At 36.0% G+C, this 25,589-nt stretch overlaps 1 protein-coding gene across 1 annotated transcript in view; it reads right to left on the bottom strand.

Annotated features, from left to right (window-relative positions):
* Positions 1-23,479, bottom strand: part of LOC576556 (clathrin heavy chain) — a 32,205-nt gene extending 8,726 nt beyond the window's left edge. The window contains exons 1-3 of the mRNA XM_030992221.1: positions 23,300-23,479; positions 17,935-18,154; positions 2,774-2,929 (exon numbers count right to left, since the gene is read on the bottom strand). Of these exons, the coding sequence (XP_030848081.1) occupies positions 2,774-2,929; positions 17,935-18,154; positions 23,300-23,350 (427 nt within the window). The 5' untranslated portion in view covers positions 23,351-23,479. The remainder of the gene's footprint in view (positions 1-2,773; positions 2,930-17,934; positions 18,155-23,299) is intronic.
* Between the last annotated feature and the right edge of the window lie 2,110 nt (positions 23,480-25,589).

The raw sequence follows: 25,589 nt of genomic DNA, 5'->3' as shown, positions 1-25,589 counted from the left end.
TGACTGAAATATGTACATGTATGTACAGTCAAACCTGCTTTAGCGACCACCTGTATAAGAAAGACCACCTGTCTAGAAAGACCACATTTTTTGTTTCCCTTGAATATGGTTTCTCATTGAAACATGTACTATATAAAAGGAACCTGTACATAAAGACCACCTGCCTATAAAGACATATTTGGGTCTCCCTTTGGTGGTCTTTATAGACCGGTTTCACTGCAGTATCATCCTATTACGAGGGACGGGGGGGGGGGGGGGGGGGGGGGGGGTATGAATCTTTCCAGTATCTCCAGGTATACCCGTCTTTTCACTATCTACATGTATGAAGTGGATACCGGTATACAATATATACCTTGCGGTTTATTTATTCCTTCCTCATAATTTATTTTATGAATAGCACTTTCAATTGGCTATAACTGATCCATACTACAATTAGCTAATTGAACATTATGAAAGATGACAATTTCATTCATGAAATTGCTAAATGACAGAAACTACTAGAGTACTTGTACAAGTACATGAACATTAAAGCTCAATCAGCTTTTGTGCAAATCTTGAAAGGATGCATGCACATTCATAGCAATACATTAATACTTTGAATGAACTGTCATCAATGATGTCAATGTTATAAATTCTTCAGATTCCTTGATGCAGATATCCTTGTTTGTCCCTAAAACATTCCTGTGTTTAACCATGACCTTAAAATCAAAGTATTCTGTGGCTTATAAACACAGGCTAATTAACCCCGCCCCCACACACACACACACACAAAAAATATATATATATATATATATTTTTAAAAATGTGTTCAGGCTTAAATATGATCCACTTAATTGGTCATGAATACATTCGACACAGCCCTGCTACATCCATATAAAGTGTAATATACGTAAGTACCGGTATGCACTTTTGTTTGAAACATCAAATGGATTGTACAAGGCAGGTAATGGTGACAACTGCTCCCGGTCTATTGCTAAATTTTAATTACAAACTAAGTAATCATATCCTTAATTTCAACCTTGGACCTAACACCCTAGTAGTGGTTAACCATAAACATAACCATAAACCTTTCACCTACACCCTACGCACTGCCAAAGCTTTGAGGAAAAACAAAAACTTAATCAAATTATTACTGTCATCCCTTCGAAGCCACCTACACGTACATACACCCTGTACATCTAAATTCCCGTATGCACGTGCACGAAAGCAGATCGTGGTTAAGATTTTTCCTGTTTATGGAAATGAAACAGCAATTTCAATGTTGACATGACTAACACTCATGAGCTCTAAGAATCACGGCCAATAGTATTTTTGGCTCACATTCAAAATCTATTTTCAAGACCGATTTAGAAAGTTGATGTCATATTTCATATTTTTCAAGTGCTTTTGCCAAACTGTGATTGAATTATAATAACCTAATATACCGGTACTTGATTAGTAAACATATGTTCTTATATTATAATGCAGGAATAGAGTAATTTGCAATCATGTCTTTGAAGTTGCCTTGGAACTTATAATCCAAATTCAAATAAAAAGGCAGAGTTATTTAATTTTTCTCTTCAGGAGTCTCGCTCTAAAAGCCATGTGACAGATTTCCTAAATTTCCTAAATTTCTCAAGGAATTTTCTGAAAGTATTTTATTTATCAAACATTTTGCATACCCTTGGAGAGTACTAAAGAGATAGCAAAAGATGTATTGTAAGCTTGACGTATATATATACTATACAAGTAAATTTGCTCCTGTTGAAATTAGTTTCACATTTAAATGGTTTCGCATCAATTGTTTACTTCCTGTCAAGTGAAAAAATAGTGTAAACAGTCAAACTTTGTAGGTTAAATTAGGTTTCATTGTAATAGCATTTGTTAAGAATTGTTGATGGCATACCGGTATCTCTTTCAGTACACAAAAAGAAGCCATACAACATAATGTCATATCTTAGATATCCTGTAGAAAACATATAAAAGAACACAATGCTTTTCTTTCTTTCTTCAAATCTTAACAAAAACTATCCTAATTATGATGGACTGCCTTTTTGACAGGAACTGAGGAAATAGATTCAAGAAATGTTTACTTGTTTATTATCATACAGAAGGTCGCTTGTTAATAAATTAAAGAACAAAAGACCAAACTTGCTGGAATCGATCAATTTTACTGAAATCCTGTGTTCTGTTGGCAAAACATGTGATTGGGAGGACAATGGAACTTGAAGTTTTTCACTCCCTCTCCTTATTAATCAGCTACTGGACATTTCTACAATTTAAAATAAAATATTTATATGTTTTCTTGATTTTCATAATCCACATCATATATTTCTAGCATTCAACATTTACTGTCAGTTTGGTTGTCATCTGTGAAATACAATTTTTGTCACTTGTTACAAGAATTCTATATATTTTTTTCCCCAACAAAGTCCTTAAAAAAAAAAAATAGTTTTAAAACTACAATAAAGGACCACAGATATGACTTAGCCCATGTTCAAGCTGTATGGACACAAATAACATAAAGTACTGGTATGCTGTAAAATATGTTGGATACAAAAGAGTCAAACATTGGGATAGTTATCCCTTCAACTTTAGGGCAATTATGTGCCTTTTTTTTGGGGGGGGGGGGGGGAGGGGTTAACTTTTTGTTGGATACAAATCAAAGAAAATGGCAACAAAAACAACAACAATTTGAAAATATTGCCAAGAGCAGTTTAGACACAACTGCTCTCCTCATTGACAATTCCTTTTAGCCCAATAATTATTTGAAGAGTGCAATGTTCCGACCTACCTAGAGGAGAGAGGTCCCAGTGATAGATGAACTTTGACCCCACGATGCCGATGACGTCGTCGTTGAGCCAGCTCCAATATTGCACTTCGTCTTTCATGGTGCAGCGATACAGCTGCTTCTCCGCTACGATGTTGAAGATTTGAAAATGTTTACCAGCTGTTGAGGGATAGACAAACAGCAAAGGAGGGCCATTAGTGAATATTTGCTTGATACATAAACCCTAGACTATGCATACTATTCAAAGGATTCAGAAAATTTACAAATATACAGCTCGTAAACTGTTTATACATCAAGTGAAGTTCTTGGGGCTTGGGCTTGGGCTTGGGCTTGTGGAGGGGGGTTAAGCTTACTGTGATTTACAATTTTGTATGAATGAGTATGCATTGGAAGTGTCGTAGTCGAGTGGTTTTAAAGCACTTGACTTGAATTCAAAGGTCGTGGTTCGATCCCCGTCAAATGTCCTTCGGAAAGGCATTTCTACATTTGCCACACTCGACCCAGGTGAGGTAAATGGGTACCTGGGTACCTGCCTACCTGGCAGAAATTAATTCCTTGAAATGCTAGAGCGCTGTATATGGCAGCTAGGCTAAAGCGGGTAATAATTACTGCACCTCGGAATAGAATTTCTAGATAGACAGCGCTATAGAAATGCCTATTATTATAGTTGCTGAGCACACCTATTTTTTAGGTTTAGTAATCCCACTTTCTGTTTGGTATACATACACACAAAAAGAAAAAATGTTTAAAAATGTTCTGTTTATAAGAACTTCTTTTAGATTTCCTAATGCTCTCATGTCAAGCTTTTCATGGTGTACACTTTTCTTGTTTAATATTTCTTTCAAGAGCTTAGAGCTTCTTTCTAGTATAATAATAATAATACCGGTAATCAAAATAAATAATGATAATAAAAATATTAATAATAATAATAATAAAAACAATGATTATAAAAATAGTTTTCAATATCATTGTTCTGGAAATGTACATCCATCATGTCTCTATGAGTTTTACATGCACTTAGTCAGAAGTGTGTAAAGCGTTAAGACATTATATAGAGAAAGAGAGAAAGAAAGTCTGGGGGGGGGGGGGGGGAGTTACTAGGCCTGTCGTCATCAACTCGAGATTGCCAAATTTCCTGCTATTTGAACTATCCCGATCTCAAATTATCCAGCTAATTTGCGTCTTCATCAGCCGAAGTAGCAATTATCGGGATATTTGGTCGGGATAATATCTCAAGAAATCTCGGTCTTGTTTGCAAAATATCCCGTTATTTCCCAAATAGCGGGATAGTTTGCGCCCTTCTTCATCAGACCGAAGTACGAAGTCAAATATCCCAATCCCATCATGCACAACGATTTCCAGTCTTCCGTGTTTGTAAATAAACTAGCTTGTAAGCTCATGCTCTATTAAACCTGCGCTGCATGCATGCACAGCTGGTACTTGTTTACGTTTTTTACAGCGCAGGTAAAATCTCAAATCCGCAAGCTGGTATAATTGGTGTCTGAAATGCGCATGCGCCAATCTCGAGATTATTTTTCAAGCTAGTTTGTGATGAGCGTATCGGTCTTGTGAAGATGCGATTTCAAGTATCCGGATAATATCTCGAGTCTGAAAATAGCGGGATGTTTGGCAATCTCGAGCTGATGATGACAGACCTACTGTAAGCATGAGAGTGAGAGTGAATAGAGAGAGCAAGGTCAGAGCCAAGTTCTTGCTGAGAATGTCTTTAAACTTGGATTCTCACAGGATTACTCTATTCATTCTTCACGTGTAGATGTATCTTACAAACACTTTTTACAACTAAACCATACAAATCATCTTTTTGTCTTCAAGAGTGCTCAGTCTTTAAATGGACATGTTTACAATGATCTCAAAGTAGTTAAATTGTATATCGATTTGCCTATGACTGTGTATACAAACATTCCTCAATTTCTTTTATTCATGCAATGTCACACTGTACATTATAAGTAAAATATACATCTTTTCCCCCATACAGTATGTATAAAACAACTATATTATTCATACCCATACCAAGTTTTGTAATTTGTTAAATATGTGAAAAATTGATTTGAAACAAATTTTCTTGAGAATGTGACACGTTTTCAAGCTTACATCTGAAAGTAAATAACAACGGCCCTAATTCAGCCAGTCCACCTTTCATTCTCGAGTTACAAAAAGTACAAAAATCATCAAATTTACAAGGAGTATGAATAATTAAGTTGTTAATTGTATACAGATATGGTTGTCAAAGGTGTTATATTTGTATCTCATGTATTCATTCATAATTTGAATCCCATTCGTGTGTGCATGGACCTTGATGATTCTACTGAAGTATCTTCGGTCAAAATACACCAAAATGATTGCCAACAACATCATGAAGAGTCTGTGAAGGTAGACCAAAGAGAAAGTGCTGTTGGCTAGCAACAACAATGAAATTAATCAGTTTGCTCTGACTTTCACAAAAGAAAAAGAGGGGAATATACTCCTGGGAAAGTACCATAAACCTTTCAGAGTTATGGTGGAACAAGAAAATTGAGAACCATACAGTACACTGAAAAATGGCAATACTTTCTACAATGTAAAAAAACAAAAATTTACAAAATGTACAAAAAAGAGAAAAATATACCCCTTGGAAAGTACGATAAACCTTTCTGCTCCGTTCAGAGTTATGGTGGATCAAGAAAATAAAAAAAATGTACGATACAGTGAAAAATGGCTATACTTTTTAGAATGCACTCTTATTCATCAGCTTTATAATTGGAATTGAATTACAAATGCATAACAAAACGTGGCCATGACATTTCTTTTTTTGATAGTAAACAAGTGCTGGTCTTCTCTAGTACATGTATACATGTAAGATTTTGCAGAAATAATTCATTATGATTTGACAAGTGAAAAAAAAATTATGCCTGGGAAATCTATTACACTGTAGAAATGAGGCTCGAGCAGATTCATTCTAGTTTTAGAAGAACATGTTGCACACCACATAGACTGATCCAAAACCAGCCATGTCATTTTGCTTTAAGACTTTTTTATGTTGAGACTTGAGTGCCAGAATGACATTAACTGCATCAAAGTACATGTACATGTACATATAACTTTAATGCCTTTCTTTCTCACAACAGATGATCTATAGAATAAGCATCTTATAATCAATCCTCTCTTTAACCGATGGCTCAAACGATTCCATTTGCCAAGACTGTTTCAAAATTGTTTTCGACGATGGAGGGACCTTTCCACAACAGACAGACGCATGGAATTTTTTGATTTGGCACAAACCACTTATACTCTCTCTCTCTCTCTCTAATGGGGCACTTACATAGAATTGCCCTGAGAGACTCTTTGGCATGTAAACAGCCATCCACTTCAATTTATCTTATTATGTTTACGTTCCCTGTGTATAATGCCTGCCTGTGATGATGGTGAGCTCGCCGGATGGTAGGTCAGGGTAGAAGAAAAAATCAGTGCTATGCTAGTAGTAGTAGGCTGCAGCACTCATGGTCGTGAACATTCCAGAAGATAACTGGTAATCGCATGAATGCAAAACGAAGGCCAATTTACGATCTTCACATCTCGTCTTCTCACTTTGTGCCCCCCCCCCTTCGATCTCTCTCTCTCTCCTCTCTTTCTCCTTTCTCCATCTCTCATACACCTTTTGCCCATCTTTCTCCTCCTCTCTCTCCCTCTATATCCTCCTCTATTCCAATCCCCTCCCACTTAATACTCTCTATCCCTCTCTATCTCTCTCTCTCTCCCTCTTTCTCATTCAATATTCATCTGTTAAATTCTGTTGTTATCTGCTTTTGAGCTCCTTGTACATTTGTATGTGCCTTTCTCCATCTCCATCTCATTTTGTGTCTCTTTTTAACATCTCTTCTACTCTCCATCCTTACTCTGCATGTCTCTACCTCTCTTCATATTTACTCACTCCCCCTCTCTATTCTACAGTGTATGTCCACCCTTTTGCTTTCCTCTCCCTTTCCTGTTGTTAATTCTTTTTCATGAATTTTTCCATCCACATTCTCTTCCTCTTTTTCACCTTCTTGGCCCCCCCCCCCTCTCCTCCTCCTCCTCCTCCTTCTTCTCTCTCTCTCTCTCTCTCTCTAACTCATCTTCTTCTTCTCCCTCTCTCACTCTATCACTTGCCCCACCATATTCTTTCTCTCCTGTTCTACATTGAATATAGCTCTCTACAGAATGAGAGATATCCACATCTTGTAAGTTAATAACATTGCGGTTTTCCCCAACCTTGCACATCTCCTTTCCACTGGCTTCTTCATAAATGTCAATAATGTACGTTTATGTATGCAGACAATGTTTTCAATCTTCTCTCCTCTCTCCTCATCGGCCTTCAGAGTTCCCTTGCCTTTCAACAGCCTACAATGTGAATGCGATGAACGACAAATGCACAAATACCACAACTGCAATTTCATTATTTCAATACCCTCTTGTACATGTATCTCTTATAGAAATCATGTTTACATTACGTAAGAGATCATTCTAAATTTCTAATGTTCTAAAGGCACCTATAATTACATTACATGTTTTTTTTAGAGTAGGTAGGTTGATTATTTTGTCTACAAAATGTCTTTTTGATCAAGTTAAATGCTAATACCACAGTGAAATCCTAACACCAATCAACTTCAACCCTTGATCCAGCATCTAACCCTCAACCTAAGTTACTAAACCTAACCCTACAGTACATGTAATTGGAAGTAAACCAAGCACTGAGCCTAATTCTTTTACAACAAAAAGTCCAGAGTTAATGTGCAAGCAAAGGTTGAATCCTTGTATTTTTACTTGTTTGATGCTTCTTATATTATTTGTCGCCCTGAATATTTTTGTTTACCATTGTTGTTGATGGTAAAAACAGAAATTATAAAAAGGAGAATATCTTTAATAGATCATTGTGCAGGTAAAAGTATATTCATCCATAGCTTTTGTTACAGGCATTCAGGAGCCAGGACTTGCCTGATGATTCTTGTGTTCGACATCTACATATTTTATACAGTACATGCAGCTTCTAGCCTTCTCTCTTGTTTTCCAATTTCTCTGCATTTTTACAATTTCACTCGTTCCCTACATCTCCTTTGTCTTGTTCCCAGGATGTTTTTCTCCTTACCAACCATATCCAATAAACAGTACATGGAGCTTCTATCCTTCTCTCTTGTTTTCCAATTTCTCTGCATTTTCACAATTTCACTCGTTCCCTACATCTCCTTTGTCTTGTTCCCAGGATGTTTTCCTCCTTACCAACCGTATCCAATTTCCCCCAGGGTCCTCACCACAGCACACACAAATCTCACATACATGTACATTATGTATGCCGATAATAATGAGCCATGCTCCAACAAAACAGATGTATTCACTGTCAATGTACATCTACTGTATTCCTCTGTTTTGGGGCTGTTTTTTTCTTCTTATTTTTTCAATAACCTAGGAGCAAGAGCATAGTCTCAGCTCACAAGCCTATAATATTGAGAAATGCTGTCAAAAAAACATGTATCCATCTTCAATCTATCCTTCTCAGTCTTGTTCCATTTGCTCCATTTTTATTTTTCTTCAATAATGTACCGAAAGCAAGAACATGCACATAATTATATCTCACATGCCTAAAATAAAAAGGTATGCCACTAAACAAAACAACTAGACAAATTGTTCTTTAATGTCTACAACACTTTCTCTCTCAGTTTTTGCTTCTCTTTTCCCCCATAATGAACTTCTACTGTATACAAACAGTAAGAGTATACAGATTTCAACTTGATGGCCAATGCATGTGCTCATCTTCATAAGATATTAAAACACTTTTTTGTATAAGTACATCTTTTGAGAGTGTTACTCCCATCATTGGTGTTACTTGACATGAAAGTCAATGAAAATCACACAATATGAAAATATAAATGTACGGTACATGTTTATGTATGTATTTCCTAGTTGGAAGTCAATGCAGTAGGCTATTGAATAAATACATAATACAATGTACAGTACATCTCCAATGAAATCCTTCATATTCTGTCATTTATATTTCTTCGGTAAAACTATTTCTAAGATAATGCAAATTATTTGTTCTTCTTCTGGGGTAGACTAGTTAAAATTAATAGCTCTTTTACATGTTCATCTCTTAGACATCTTTGTAATATATATATACTCCATGAAAAATGAAAAAAATCTAGTTTTGCATACGGTTCTACAGCAGTACAAGTGCATAATTCAATGTGGGCCTCCATCGACCAGATGCCAGAACATGTACTATGGGACCGAATGATGGAGTATAAATCTGTTTGTACGGTGCACACTGCTGCTGCTGCCGCTACCGAGCCTCAGGCAGTCGAGCACTGTCTTGCACTTTTGTAAGATAAGATCGTGTGTAAGAGATTATATTTCACTATCTTAACAAGATCACATCAATGGCATTGCTCAAGGCTCCTTTAAAGGCATCGTTTAACAAACAATGTTTCCAGTTTTACAAATCTGAGATGCGTGGCCTACATTGTACGTGTTATCAGTGTCTGTGATATGGTGAAGTGTAATATTGAAACCCTAAAATTGCGCTTCAAAGTTACATGATACTGTATTATTTGATTGTATGTATATGTATAAAATACAAAACGAATTTCGAATTCCAATCATAAATATCTTGATTTATAATCAGACAGGCGATCGGCTTGTATGCACTGTACGTACAGTACACAATTACAAATCGTTCCTGTTTTCACGAAGTGACGGTAGTGAGGAAAATCCGCACGCAAATTGTATGGGATTATCGTTCACTACCATCACTTTGTGAAAATAGGGACGAAATGTATGTAACTTGAATTAAATAAAGGCACATTTTTAAACCTATAGTTTCACAGAAGGAATTCTTTTAATCTTTCATAAAAACGAGGGGATCTTTCGTTTTGTTGTGTTCTCTCAGTTTCTTGTTTTGTTTTGTACTACAATAACAGCTCTCCTAATAAGTCAAGTCGTCATGTTTATATATAAATATGATCACACCCTACACCCTATTGAGATCAGATTGAGAATATCCTGTACCCTTGCCTTGCAGAAGGAAAGCATAAGAGAGGGGGATAAATATAGAACAGGATATGACAGATAGTGAGGAGATTTAAATTAGTCTGTCATCTCCTCCACACATCAGCCGAACCCCTCAAAAGGCCAACAAACCCCTCCCCTTCCCTCGAATGCCAAGATGAGAAACTTTGTGATAACTTGACTTGTTTGTGCAGTGATTGTAACGTGACACTGTACAGAACATTTACACAAAATAGAGCTCACCATTTAGAGACATAAAACCAAGGTTTTCTTATTCATCAAATCTAATTTATCAAATATAATTAGTAAGGGATACCCATAATTACATGTAGTTATACTCTTAGAGCCACCAAAAATTCAAAAAAGGAGATAAACCTTTTTGTAATTTATGTTTAAGTACATGAACCCGTAGACACTGCCCAGTATAGTGTGAGCAGATTGTTAAATACTAGTTGAATTTTCTCAATGCATATTCAGAAATCTACATGTATTGGTTTGAAAATAAAAATTAAAAGTATGTTTCCAATGATTAATAGCATATATAGATACAGTGTACATGTAGATTTACAAGCCAAGCATTCAGGATTAATTGCTTTCTTAGAAGCCATGAAGCTAAAACTTATTTCCGTTAAAAATTGTGCCGATATTTAATCATTCTCATATTTTCAAAAATGCACCACACGAGTCAAAATATTAATTGTACAGCAGGTCCCCAGGCCATTATACCAAAAACAAATTGAAAAGAGAACTTCCCTGTTTTTAAAATGGCGTTGCATGCAGTTACGCCTGTGTCATCTGATCTGTGACAAGCGTAATCTATTTTTTCTCTTTCAGGTCTGCTCTATAAATTGGCCAGCCTTCGATTCATACCAGGTACCCTTGCACAAAGTTCTGTTCATACGTGCAGTAAACAGCCCTTATAACTTTTAAACTGGAACAGCAAAATGAAATTACATTAATTACGTTAGACCATAGTATGCACCACAAAATGGTAGACCTACTGTACATGTACATGTAGTTGTACATGTACATATTCACAGACCACTGAGTAGGCATACAATGTACAACGTACAATTAACAACTAAAATATTCATACCTATTGTAAATTTGATGATTTTTTTTATTCATCATCATCATCATCATTATATTATATTATAGTAGAATTAGTAAAACTGTGGCATAATTAGCGGTAGTAGTAGTAGTAGTAGTAGTAGTAGTAGTAGTAGTACTGTGGCATTATCGGCAGTAGTAGAAGTTGAAGTTGTTACATGTAGGAGGAGTAGTAGTAGTAGTAGTAGTAGTATGTGTAGTAGTAGTAGTAGTAGCAGTAGTAGCAGCAGCAGCAGTAGTACTGTGGCATTAGCATTAGCATTAGTAGTACATGTACATGTAGTAGTAGTAGTAGTAGTAGTAGTAGTAGTAGTAGTAGTAGTAGTAGTAGTAGCAGCAGCAGTAGTACTGTGGCATTAGCATTAACATTAGTAGTACATGTACATGTACATGTAGTAGTAGTAGTAGTAGTAGTAGTAGTAGTAGTAGTAGCAGCAGCAGTAGTACTGTGGCATTAGCATTAACATTAGTAGTACATGTACATGTAGTAGTAGTAGTAGTAGTAGTAGTAGTAGTAGTAGTAGTAGAAGTAGTAGTAGTAGTAGTAGTAGTAGTAGTAGTAGAAGTAGTAGTAGTAGTAGCAGCAGCAGTAGTACTGTGGCATTAGCATTAACATTAGAAGTAGTAGTAGTAGTAGTAGTAGTACAGTAGTAGTAGCAGTAGTAGTACTGTGGCATTAACAGTACATGTACATGTACACATGTAGTAGTAGTAGTAGTAGTAGTAGTAAGAGTAGTAGTAGTAGTAGCAGCAGCAGTAGTACTATGGCATTAGCATTAGTAGTAGTAGTAGTAGTAGTAGTAGTAGTAGTAGTAGAAGTACATGTAGCTGTAGTAGTAGTAGTAAACATTTAATTTGCTGTGGCTGTTTTTCGGGGAGGTTTACTGCGTAATGTCTGAACGAGGCTCAATACTCATTACTGACCAATTGAAGAAGCACATTACTCCATGCAATCTAGCTTGACTAATGAACGATACTGGCAAGCTGCTACCCATGGCTACAATGTACATGTACTGCATGCTACTTGTAACGCATGGGCCATGGGGTGAATATGCACTTTTTGTTGACAATAAGGTACTTTAATTCAAGAAAGAAACTTAAGGCCAAATAACAAAAGTAATACGTTTCTCGTCCGGACTTTAAAAAAAAGGATGAGGCAGGGTATTACAATACTATTTTGCAATTTTTTTCCAAAATGGCTGCCATGCTAATTATAGCTGGCCAAGCCTATTTATTCACAGATATTGTGCTATGTGAGTACTGAGTATACTGATGCAATGTATGACTAAACAAATGATTTGTATCAATTTAGAAGCTACATGTATGTGTATATCACAGGCTTTTTTTTTGCGTTCCTTTTTTTTTTTTGGTGCTTTTTTTCTTCTGAATAGTAAATGCCGTAGTGAAAAATAGATAATTTATATTATAAATATAAAGAAAACGATTTGTGGACAGTGAGGCAATGATGTCACAGACTCATGAGGGAGTTGCCAATTTGTCTAATGATTTTCAAGGTTTTTCAGTTCATTAAAAATTCATGACTTTGTTATTAGTTATCCAATTTTGCTCAAACTTTTTTTGATTGGTTAGTCTGATTTTTATGCTTCTATTGAAAGTAAGTTATATTCGGAGTGGACTTGCTCTTTTTTTGTGTTACAGGTCTACCCCTTTGATGTAGGCATAATCGTGTATGTTTATGTTTGTTCATCTTATACTGTATTGTATTAAAGGTAAAAACCAGTAATGGTCATGCGATTGTGAAAGCATTGTGAAAGAAACGTTGTGGAATCGATCAGAAAAGGTTGAGCATCTAGCATAAATGTACTGCAAGGTTCTGGAATCATCAAAATGATAAGAAATTTGGCCCAGTCTTCGTAAAGTTACAAGCACTGTACACAGAAAGAAGTATATGGGACTACGCACACGTGCGCGACACATGCGTTTATCTCTCACAGACCATGTACATGTTGCTAAACTAATTTACCAAATATATCAATTAGTAGGCGGTTTCCCGGCAAATTTTTTATCATCATGTATTTGTCAAAACATATTCTTTCACATGATTGGTAATAAGAGCTTCCATTTCATTATTTGAAATTGGGGCGTTTCCAATACTGGTCTTTACCTTTAACAGAAACAGTGAACCAGCTAATTGTTCCACCAAAGCTCCCCATGAGAGCCTGCTTGATTCAGTACATTTAACAAATTATAAAGATATCTGAAACGTCTGACAATATACAAAAGAAAAGAAGAAATGACCTTGATTTACATGACCGATTTCAGCTTCTAAATGGGATTGAAAAGTTTACAGTCTAATTGAGAAAATAAGCCCTTTGTGATCACTCCAAGGTCATTCAAAATAGGGGCATTCACACTGCAAGCAAAAACCCAACTTAAAACACATATTATGACTGAAATTTCTGTTTTTTGCAGCATGTTTGATCTCAAAACACTAATGACTTATTCCAGTTGTTGCTCATGCGACTCTCCTCGCTTTCATGGTATTGCATGCAGAGCGGCAACAAGTAGTGCAAGCACCTTGATGTCGGTTTAAAGTTTACACAACTCAAGTCTATCAATGGTGAGCGAACACTGACGGTTTTATATAGGTTTTTTTCAGTAGTGTACAAGTAGTCACGTGTACATGTACAGTAGGCTTTTCCAAAAAAGTGTAAATAATCCTAATGCAACTTATCTCAAAACTAGTTTTATTAATATCTAATGCACCATGAAGGCCCTCTTGGCGGCCAATGAAGTGTATCAAACTGGAAAGGAGATGTACCCCTACAGTGTACGCTTGCATGAAGAATTTTTTTTATAGATATCGTAGAGGTCTTCAGAACTGTTTGCAAAATGAACTAAATGTCCAACAAAAGATAAAAACCATCAAGGTGAGAAAAAAAAAACAGTTGAACAAAATTTTCTGATTGTTTTACTGTATGCATGAAGACAACATTTGGAAAAGGGAAATGAAACAAAGTCTACAATGTACAGTACAATCTACACGTACAGTACCAGTAGATAGAAAGCAATTTCAAGATATAATTCTGAACAAGGTCAAATCTAATATGCCTGCCTATAAAGGAACAATGGGAAACAACAGGGAGACTAAACTTACACAGATCAAGACAGTTGTTGGTCTATACATGTAGATGGTCAAAAACAAAAGAATTTTAATTGTATCCAATGCCAAACCATGTACGTTGGTTACACTAGGCCTGTCTTCACTATCTCGAGATTGCCAAATATCCAGCTAATTGAACTATCCCGATTGCAAACTACTGTACATGTATCCAGCTAATTTGCGTTTTCATCAGACCGAAGTAGCAATTAGCGGGATATGTGGTCGGGATTGTCATCCCAAGATATCTTGGGATAGTTTGCAAAATATCCCACTATTTGGCAAAATATCCAGCTATTTGTCCTGTGCATCTTCACCAGACCGAAGACCCCCACTATGCGCTAACGCTGAGCAAAATATCTCGAGCTAATTTCTCAAGGTCTAGTTTCAAGTTTCGAGGTCAAATCTCAAGCTGATGAAGGCGCGATTTGTAACTTCGGGATTATTTCCCAAATCAGAAATAGCGGGCTATTTGGCAATCTCGAGATAATGAGGACGCGCCTTCTGTGCATGAAGCTGCATGAGCATCATATGGTTCATGAGTTATCCAGAACAGAACAGAAGTGGTATTGCCTATGGTGTGTGCTTGGGTGAGCTCAGTCAGAGGGATTGTTTTCACCAGCCCAACAATTAAAGAATAGAAGAAGGAAAAAAAAAACACCATTTCTCTTCCTGGAAAAATTAGCTGATGGCACTGTAAATAATGCCTATGTAGTATATTCACCAATGACACACCTGGGAAATTACTACTACATGTAGCTACTGTACAAATTGTACAATATCATAAAATAACATATAACATGTATTTACTAAGTTCAAGGCTACATTATGAAAGCATATTTTTTGTATTATTGGATCACGGCATGCAACGCAAGAGCTGATTACTAAAAATAAACGAAGCATGCATGCACTGTGCTGCATATTTATTGTTTTAATATCAAGTCTGATATATAAACATATAAAAAATAATTGTGTTTATCATCTACAGCAATAAAAAGCAGGCTAGTGAGAACACACCTGGAGATGATGAAGTGTGAACATACCTGGAGATTTACATGTATAAGGCCTGTGGCCTGTATTGTACTAAATTTTAAACTTGGGCCATGTTTCATAAAATTTGTTATCAGTAACAAATGCTAGATTTCTATGACAAATAAGCGCTCAGCCAATCAGATGCCACAATTTCAGTAGCTCATAAATAACAGTCATTGCAACTTGTTATGGATATCAATTTTTATGAAACAGGGCCTTGATGCTACATGTTCAGGCTTCTGTTCAAAATCAGGTTTAGAAAGTATAGTTTGAGATCCAAGGTATTCCTTGTGGAAATTTGACTTTTGAGCAAGGGTTGGGTGAAAACTGAAAGTTGGACCACAGTCTTTAGACTTATTTATGGGTTAATATTGACAGCACAGTATTTAAATCATATTGAAATTATGTTGAAACTCTGATTTCCTTGGTACAATGTACATCATCTCGTGCGAGCAACCAGTTCAGGCTAGTGGGCATGCATCTCAAAGACAGACGGAGTGACAAACATCATCCTCCCGTTTCAGGCTACTGTACTATGTCCGGCCGATAGTTGATACTATAGGGATATAGTGTTCTGTGGCATCGTGCACTATTTATAAAGGGGTCATCGTCACAGTTGTGTGCACAGTAGTAAACCTTGGCCAAGGCCTGTCATAGGGTACACACTACACAGGGAGTGATAACGATGAAGGCTGTCATGTTTGTGAGAAAATGTGACCTATTTTGGCAAAGCAATTTATTTACATGAAATACACATCAGTTGTAGGGCACGTGGGCTAACAAAAAGTTGGCAATTTCACAACTTCCACTGAAAATGCAAAAATATAAACAACTTGTGACAGTGAGTCAGTGACCAATTATTTTTTTTCCACAAAAATTCGCTTAGGGCTTTAAAACTTCCATCATAGAAGTATGGTTAAGGTGAGGGTTGCTATTGAGAATTGCATAGGATTACTGGTTAGGGTCAAGTCCAATGCATTGCGTTTGTTTGTTCCTCAGTTAGAATTTGGAAATTTGTTTATTGTACATGAAATATGCCGAGCATGGAGCGATTGTCACCAGAGCTGAGAGCTTGCCATATTAAGCCAATGTAACATTACACTTTCACTGACAACAAGAACTATGATCATGTGTTCCAACTTCCAATTGATGCCATTTACATACATGTACATACTGTTGCCTACAGTGTCTATGCATTGTTAAAATGTTTTATAAACAAAATAATACTGTTACATGTACTGTGTTCAATATTTATGCATTCATTCATCATAATACCTCAATCCTACATGTATAGACAGATACATTTGTAGAAGGTTCAATTTGTTGATTTACTGGTATACATGGAGTACAGTATACTGTTACGTTTTAATGTGATCAATATTCATTCATACTGTACATGACTCATCATATTAAACACCTCCATCCTATAGAAGGTTCAATTTGTATAATGTGATGTTTGTTAATATTGGATTACCGGTAGGTATAATACTGTTTATCATGTGCGTTCATGCGCAGAGGAGAAATATGAATCATACATGTACATTATGTATCACCAATCAATAGCATTGCTGAATATTGCTCGGTCATATTGACTGACTATGGCAAGAGCTAATTAATGATCGTAGAATCATCCGGCAGCAGCGCTTTAATTGGGAGCTTTCCTGTATGGTATTCATTGGACAACCAGTACGCAGAGAGTTGCGTAATGAGCAAAGCTATTACAAATCAAAGGTGACATACTGATTAATACCACAAAATGTCATTTGCATTTAGAATGAAGTTGCAATATTAGTTTCAGTGAACATCTATTTTGGATTTCAAAACAAAATACATGTACTGTATCAGCAGACATACTGTATGTTGGTTTTTAATTAAACAGGTATTTTACTTTAAAAATAGAAAATGCACAGGTGAAAATTTAGAAGGCTACATACATTGTATATAGACCCTACATGCACTGTACATGAATGGTAATGGGTCTTTTGTTGGTATTCTATTATTTAGAAATGGTGATTTCCATGTAAAGTCAAGCTGATGAAAAAGTAGTTACAATATTAAAGTTAACTTGAGTTCTGGTAAAAAAAAGAGAAAATTAATTCTCACAGAATCAACAAAACTTACACTGAATGTTCAAGATTACAAATAAATGACATGTGCCAAACAATTTTGGAAGAAAATGTATACTGGCTGAGTAATGAGCATAGAAAGACAAGGAAATCAAGGTAGTACCAGCCCTGACACCATGTGTGTTGTCCCATATATAGCTTTCTGTGTACAGAGCTTGTTACTTTACCAAGACTCGGTCAAATTTATTATGATTTTGATGACTCTAGAACCTTGCAGTGCACACCAATACTTACATGCTACATAATCAACTGTTTCTGATCCTTTCCACACCTTTTCTTTCACAATGCAATCGCATTACCAGTACTAAAGTTTATCTTTAACAACAGTGCTTATTTACCTACATCCCTTTTTTTAAAACAAATTTAGTATATAAACTTATAAAGTTGAATTTTCAGTTTGTTTATTGTTGTTTAAAAATAAAAGTATAATTGTTTGGTTTAGTACACTACATGCATTGCATGGTGTACAAAATATATGATTGGATTTCAATGCATTGCAGAAGTGGCCTATTGGTATCTCATATTATTATTTTAATGTTCTTTGGAAATCTTTATTGTAATTCATGTTCATTTCAGTTTTTAACTGCCAGACACAAAGATTCTAATGAAATCCATTTACATGTATCTACTCTAGATCCATCCATAATGATAAGCTCAATAAATGCTTGCAAGGGATCATTCATGTTTTACCCACATTTGACAAGCAAAAACTTTGCATCAATTCCAATTTGAGCACGTACCTTTGAGAGCAAGCCAGGGTTTCCGAGGGTTCATCATGGCCGAGTCTGCCGAACACGGCCATGTAAGGGCGCGTGGCGTCCGACGCGTCAGGTTGATGGCCGTCACGCAGTTGTCCCTCTTCTTCTTTTTGCTGGTGTGACGGCAGCAGATCCAGCGATGGGACGATGCCGTCACCCGGGGGAATGTTACCTGCTCTGATTTAACTCCATAAGATGAGAGCTGCAAAGAAATGTTAATTTATTAAAGAATTGTGTATCTTTGTCTCAGATTCTGAAACAAAATCTTGGATTTAGCTTATGATGCTGTCATAATTACATGTACAAACCTTTAGGGCAGTCAGGAATCCCATGAATTTTACAAGCCGATCGCCTGATTGGAAATCAAAATTTCATTTTTCATTTTCCTAAAGGTTTTCATAACACTACAATCTATTCTGGAAGATGAGTAAAATGATTTAAACTTTTTTGAGGCACTGCATGATAATTTTGAAGCACAATTTTTCTAGAGGTTCAATATTTAACTGTACACCATATCACAGACCTGCTAACACCATAGGGCCATGCATCTCAGATTTAACATTTAACGATGCCTTTAAAAAAAATATTGCCCTCCACATAAGATGAGAGCTGAATAGTGTGTAGAATTTAAAGTAAATTGACTTGTGAGGTTGATCAAATTTTAATTAATAGATCTACGGGATCATGCTGTCACAAAGGGAAATTTGCCTATTTGAATACCCCAGTTCTCATCTTTTAAGAAAAGACCAATTCTTGGCCATAATCAAAACCCAGACCAAGCTCGTCTGATGAGAGCTACAAAGATTGATCAATTCTTGAAGCTTTTAAAGGGACTTGGGTAACATTGTTCAGATAAGATAAAAAAAGATAATATGAAAGTTTGAGTAAAAACGGACCATTATTAATGATAAAATTGGGGAAAACTGATCTGATCAATTCCTTAATTCTCCCAACTACATGTACTGTATATCATTACAATTCAATTACATTTAAGGTGAATGTAAATCGTCAATAACGAATTGGCTCTATATGGCATTCCAGACATTTAAGTGTTGGAAGATTTTTTAAAGCCTGTCTAATGTCTTATTTTCAAGGAAAAACAGTCGAGGAAAATTCAAAAATGTTTGGGAGAATTTACTGTTGTTTTAGAGTATTGCACAGTGACGCCTTCAAAGCAAACCATAAATATCTTTGTGGTTTAAGAATTTTCTCAGGATTTTTTGCCTGTTAGAGAGTCCATGTACATGTAAGTACAGTAGTAGGAATATACATCTAGGAAGTATTACATTTCATACACAAATTACAGTTTTTTTCATCAACCTTCAACAATGTTACCGAGTCACTTTAAAATCAATACACATACTGTAGATGCACACATCACAAAAGTTTAGTGGAAATATTTACTTCAAGTTTCAAGTACATGTACTGTACGTGTACACATGAACTGTACTGTTAAATATCACCTTCATAATGATAACGCAACCTTTTTGAGACTTGGATTCTTATCTCAGAATGCGTGCTTCTTAGCCTTCATGAATCCCTGACCAAGTTTGTTCCGATTGTAAAATGTAAACAGCACAATATTTGCCTAACAATACATCACTCCACAGTACAAACAAAGCATTGTACCGGAATTCAAACTGTTGCCAAATGTCTTTATGCAATAAATTTTGGTATAATATTTAAATGCGAAAGTTCACTCTGTACAACGAGAGGCCAAGAGCTCATTTCCGACTGAAGTTTTACCACCAGGACAACGACATACTAATGAGGCTTTGTACAAACGGCTTCAAATATTAAAGTAGACTGAACATACACTGTACATGTACATGTTTCAACAAAGAAGTTAAAGGAAACCAAAACCTTAATACTAAGTTACTTTTATTGTAAAGTTTAAGATATTTGAAAAATATCAGTGAAAATTTGAACAAAATCAGGCAAGGAATAAGGAAGAAAGAGCTTTTTGAAATGACTAGTCACTAGAGGGCGGTATTCAATTTGATGACATCATCTGTGGACAACTCTCCATGCCTTTTGTACATAAAATTTCATGTTTTTCCTTCTTTCTTGTGATTGAGATAATGTACTCCCCCGAAAGCAAGATATAGAATGCAAAAAGATATTCTACTTCACATGTTATGAAGTCGGATCAAGAACACAAATACATGTAAATACGAAGAAAACAAAACAAGGGAAACGCTCTCGGCGGTCTCGCCTGCATAACGCAATTCAATATGATAAACCAGAACGTCAATGACGTAGCGCTCATCCGCATCTCGCAACAACAAATATCGTAAATTTTATGTGGTACACTTTTGAACTGGTCAAAATTTTGCACATTCCAAAATTTGATGCCCTGGAAGGGACATAATTTCATTTCATTTGCATAAAGTACCATAAATAATCAATGGAGCAGAATCTCACAATTCTGTGTAGAAGTTTAGTGTTCCAAATTGAGCTCTGCCAGATAAGGCAAACCAAATCAAAATCGGTCAAGAAATGAGGGAAAAGAAGCAATTTTTGTTACTTTTTGAATAAATTTGCATAAATTACCATAATTAATAAATGGAGAACAATTTCAAAATTCTGTGTAAAAGTTAAGTGTACCAAAGTTAGCTCTACGATATTATGCAAACCAAATCAAAATCGGTCGAGAAATGAAGGAGAAGAAGTCTTTTTTGTGATTTTGAATAAATTTGCATAAATTAGCATAGATAATGAATTTCACGATTCTGTGTAGGAATTTTAAAATCCCCCTCCTAGCCCTATCATATGAAACAATCAGAATCAAAATCGGTTGAAAAAAAACAACGAAGAAGAAGCATTTTGAAAATCTTGATGTTGATGCCACAACAAAGTCTAAGTTTGTTGACCTTAAATGACCTTTGACCTTAACTTAGTGACCTGAAATTCTACTCACATGATTGGGGAGACTTGATAACCCTATAGTCCAAGTTGCATTGACTAAGAACTTATACTTTCAAAATTATATCAAAAATTCAAAAACTTAACCTTAGGTTAAGTTTTCCATGATGATGCTACAACATAGTCCAAGTCTGTTGACCTGAAATGATCTTTGACCTTGACTTTGTGATCTGAAATTCTACTCACATGATTGGGGATACTTGATTACCCTATAGTCAAAGTTTCATTTACTAAGAACTTATACTTTAAAAATTATATCAAAAACTCAAAAACTTAACCTTAGGTTAAGTTTTTGATGTTGACGCCGTCGCCGTCGCCACCGGAAAAGCGGCGCCTATGTCTTGCTTTTTGCTACGCAGGCGAGACAAAAATGGTGAAATTTTATGTACAAAAGGCATGGAGAGTTGTTCACAGGTGATGTCATCAAATTGAATACCGCCCTCTAGTGACTACCGGTAGTCATTTAAAAAAGCTCTTACTTCCTTATTCCTTGCCCAATTTTATTCAAATCTTTTAAACTTTACAATAAAAGTAACTTTAAGGTTTTGGTTTCCTTTAACACGCCTTCTGCCCTACATGTACATGTACATGTATATGTACATGTACATTGTACTTGCACTTCATACTGTACATGAGTTACAGCACTAGCAGATCCAGGATTTTGTTAATCGCAGAAGGGAGGAAATGCGCACATTGTCGAGAAAAAAATTATTAAAAATAGAAATAAACAATGAAGGGGGAATAGTATTGATGAGTAGTGTACAACAGTAGTACAATTCATAGCTCTTCAGAAGTTCAGCTTTCAGAATATCAGAAAATATTTAAGATCTAGTCAAAATTATTACCCGGTAATCATCTTAATCTTAATAAAATACAAAATAATTCATGAACATTTTCAACATAAATCTCTAGATTAAAAAAGACATGTACAATGATGTCGTATGAAGGGGTGACCAAAGTTCGTAGATATTTTTCTTTTCTTGCACACCCAGATCAACATCGTGTTTCACACGTCATAAGAATAGTAATTTATCATATAATCAAATTATATAACATTCCAAGGCTATATTTACTTCAAACCAATGATAAGACGAGAATTTCAGCTCACCACTATCGACGTCTGTCAAAAAGTGTGACTTAAGTTCGCGCATAATATATTTACTACCCTCTTGTGATGGGCTTTTTATATATGTAAACATTCCAAAAAGGGACATAGTTTCAATCAGAGGTAAAACTTATTATATTGAAACTTTGAAAAAGATAATAATTTCCCTCTATCATTGAAATTTTGCCCGAACAAAATACCATTGTTAAATTTTGTAAATAAAAGACAATTTATTTCATTTTTATGTGCTAAGGACAATGTAGTCCTATATCTCCATGTCATTTGTTATTTTGTTTGTTTAAAAAGTTTATCATGTATCTCCTTTTTATATGTCAGCCATATGTGTACACAAGTTCTCGCTCTTTTCTCTCTTTGTCTCTCCACTTTCCCCTTTTAAATTTGTATTCTTACGAAACCCGGCATAGATTCATTTACATTCATAAATACAGATACGGTGGAAGCAGGCGCGCAGGTTCAGTTTTTTTTGCGTAAGAAATTGGAATTTTATAATTATTTTTCGGAGTGAATCCCTCTAATAAACTGATTTTCATATAAAAAAAAACACATTTTGATATGATAAAAAGCGTGAAAAAGCTAGCTTATTCACATTTTTATGTCACATTTTGACCTCTGGAGTTGTCGACGGTACTCAAAGATTTTGTTGTCTCAGTACCACACAGGCATCGCGTATTGTTCTCCCACTATAATAAGCGCTTTTAGTGCCTAGTACGGAAACTTTGGTCACACCACCATAGATCATGAAAAAATTATGAGAGATCCAAGTAAGATCTAGTAGATCTACCGCCGCAATCCCCATTCCCCGTCCATTAATTTTTCATTGACAGATGGAGATAGCAATATACATGTAGCATGCATCTAACAGTAACAGTAACAATGTAACAACATGTCTAACATTTTGTAACTAAGTTATAGACTTAGAGTTAGACTCTACAAATTGTCAACAAATGCTGAGTGAGAAACCAGGCCAGATTCGATCGATGAATAACTAGAGTGAACAAGCATAAGATGTTCTAACATTAGTATTATCCACTATATTTCTAATTGTATCCCTAATTCTCACATTAAATGACCAGGTGCAGGCAAGCGCCAGGACAGTCAAAGACAATTTGTTATTGTTGTTGGCCCGTGCCACATACTGACATAGGCTTGTTCGTACAACAGACCTCCCCGACCTTAGCCGCAAGACGTCCTTCAGCTCTCCGACAAAGCTTTTCCGAGGGGTCTACACAAATGCAAAGGAGATGTGTTTCGACAACAAAAACAATTGTTACATTTATTAATGAATTTTCTAAATACCTGGAAAACTTGCTGAATACTCATAAGAGGTCCGTCTCCAGCTCTGTCCATCTTTTCTTGTTATTTCCTAAGTTATCATCATCCAGAAAGAGACATTAAATGACCGGTTGCACCTGAGGTTAATAGCGAGAGATTGAGAGAGCAGAAGAAGGAGATTTACTGCGTGCACACAATATGCACACGTACACCGCACTGTACACAGGCATGGATATCTAGCCTAGCGCTTTTAGATGAAAAGCAAAAGATGAAAAGCCCTCTATTGTTTGAGGCTTTATAGCGGCCCTATGCTAATCATAAATATAGAGAGGATCATAACTTTAACTACTCTTAAATCGATTGATTAATTCGCATACATACAACAATATAACAAATTAAGTCAGCTTGAACAGGACAACACACGAAAGCTCGAGAACTTATTTACAGTGGGGTCCCCGACATTCATTCAAAATCATGTACAAAATGAATAAGTTGAAATCGTATTATTTACAGACAGATAATAATAATAATAACAATAGATAAATGATATGAAGAATAATAGGAAGATAAACAAAGAAAAAGAAGAAGAAGAAAAAGAGGAGGAGGAGGAGGAGGAAAAGGAGGAGGAAGAAGAGGAAAATGATGATGAATATGTTGAAGTTCTATAACGTACAAAAAACATAAGTATATACAAGATTAAAATGTATGAACCAGCAGAAGAGAAAAAAAAGACAAAAGAAATCTGTATTCAGGCTATTTCAATCATATAACATGTCATTCGCTTCTCTCCTCAGACTCTCAAGTCTTAGGTGTTCCTTTTCCTTCATCATTAGGAAGTGAATTCCAATTTTTTATGGTAATGTAAAACGAACTTCCAATACAACCCAACCCAACCCAACTCAATTCAACCCAACCAGGCCAGGGTAAATCAAAATGAATAAAAAAAATAGTGAATAGTTCATGTTGATTCGTGGATATCTACCCCCGCCCCCTTGTTATTCATGGTACGCGTCTATGCTTCTTTCCTCCCTTTGAAAGCACCCCCTATCAATCAATCTATCAATCTATCTTGGAGACCCCCCCCCCCCCCTTTACTCCGGAACACAGCTCAATGTACCACCCTACCTATGATATTCAAGATATTTTATAACCCTCTTTCCCAGGAGTCCAAAGAGAGACATAGAGAGAGAGAGAGAGAGAGAGAGAGAGAGAGAGAGGAAAAAAAAAGCACACCTCTTAATATTTTATAACCTCATTTTTACATTTTTCAGCAATCCAAAGAGAGAGAAGGAGAAAAACACCCCTTTTAAAGAAATCTGCAAGTGAAAAGTCAAATACACCTCCTTTTTTAAACAATCCTCGGGCCGGACTTTGTCGCGCGAAAAATGCCCCTTTACCGGAGATTTTGGGAACACGGAGTGGGGGTGGGGGGGGGGGGGGGGGGTAGCCAAGATCTATCCATGCGTTTCATGAATTTTACTTATCTATAAGAAGAGGTTATGATGTGAAAGAGTTTTATGGGGGGGAAAAGGAAATGTTGTTGCCTTTATTAGCATCATGCAACCTAAACTTAAACTAGTAACATTGTTTTATCTCTCCGGTTTTTAATTTTGTTTTCTCTCGCTTATTTTTTACGATATGTACGTGCATAGTCAATTTTTGTAATGGGGTACATGTCACAGAGTTTTTACTTTAGGAGAGCGCCATCTTCTTCTAAAAAACTTTTAATCCTAGTCCGTTTCTTATACTAAAAGAAAGGGGGAAAACGATGTGTATACTAATATTAGTATTACGTGGCCTGTGTGGATTCTTATTTTAACCACTTCAAGACATGAACCATTATAACGATACAAATGTCCCATATTTTATTTGAAACATCTGATGAGAAAGAGAGAGGGAGAGAGAGCGAGAGAGAGAGAGAGAGAGAGAGAGAAGGGGGAAATGAGAGAGAGAGAGAGAGAGAGAGAGAGAGAGAGAGAGAGAGGGAGGGAGAGAGCGAGAGCTGGGGGGGGGGGGGGGTTAGAGGGGGGGGGGTTGGAAATTGGGTGAGGAAATGGGAAAGACGAGACAGCAAAGAAAAAATGAAGACAGGATTGAAAAGCTAGAGCAGAGAGAGAAGGGCAAGGAAAGGTAAAGAGTGCGAGAGAGAGGGATTTTTAAATATAATTATTGTATTTTTTATTTATGAATATATTATTATCTTCTTTTTACGGGGGGGGGGGGGTAGGAAAGCCCAGAAAAAGGACAGAGATAGAGAAGGAGATACCCGGGCTATGAGAGTTAAGTTGCCCCCCCCCCCGGCCCCCCTCTCCTG

This window comes from Strongylocentrotus purpuratus, unplaced genomic scaffold (genome assembly GCF_000002235.5).
Source record: "Strongylocentrotus purpuratus isolate Spur 01 unplaced genomic scaffold, Spur_5.0 spur5_scaffold_2, whole genome shotgun sequence".
NCBI lineage: Eukaryota > Metazoa > Echinodermata > Echinoidea > Camarodonta > Strongylocentrotidae > Strongylocentrotus > Strongylocentrotus purpuratus.
Note: the sequence above shows the minus strand (reverse complement) of the source record. Positions and strands in the feature narration are given on the sequence as shown.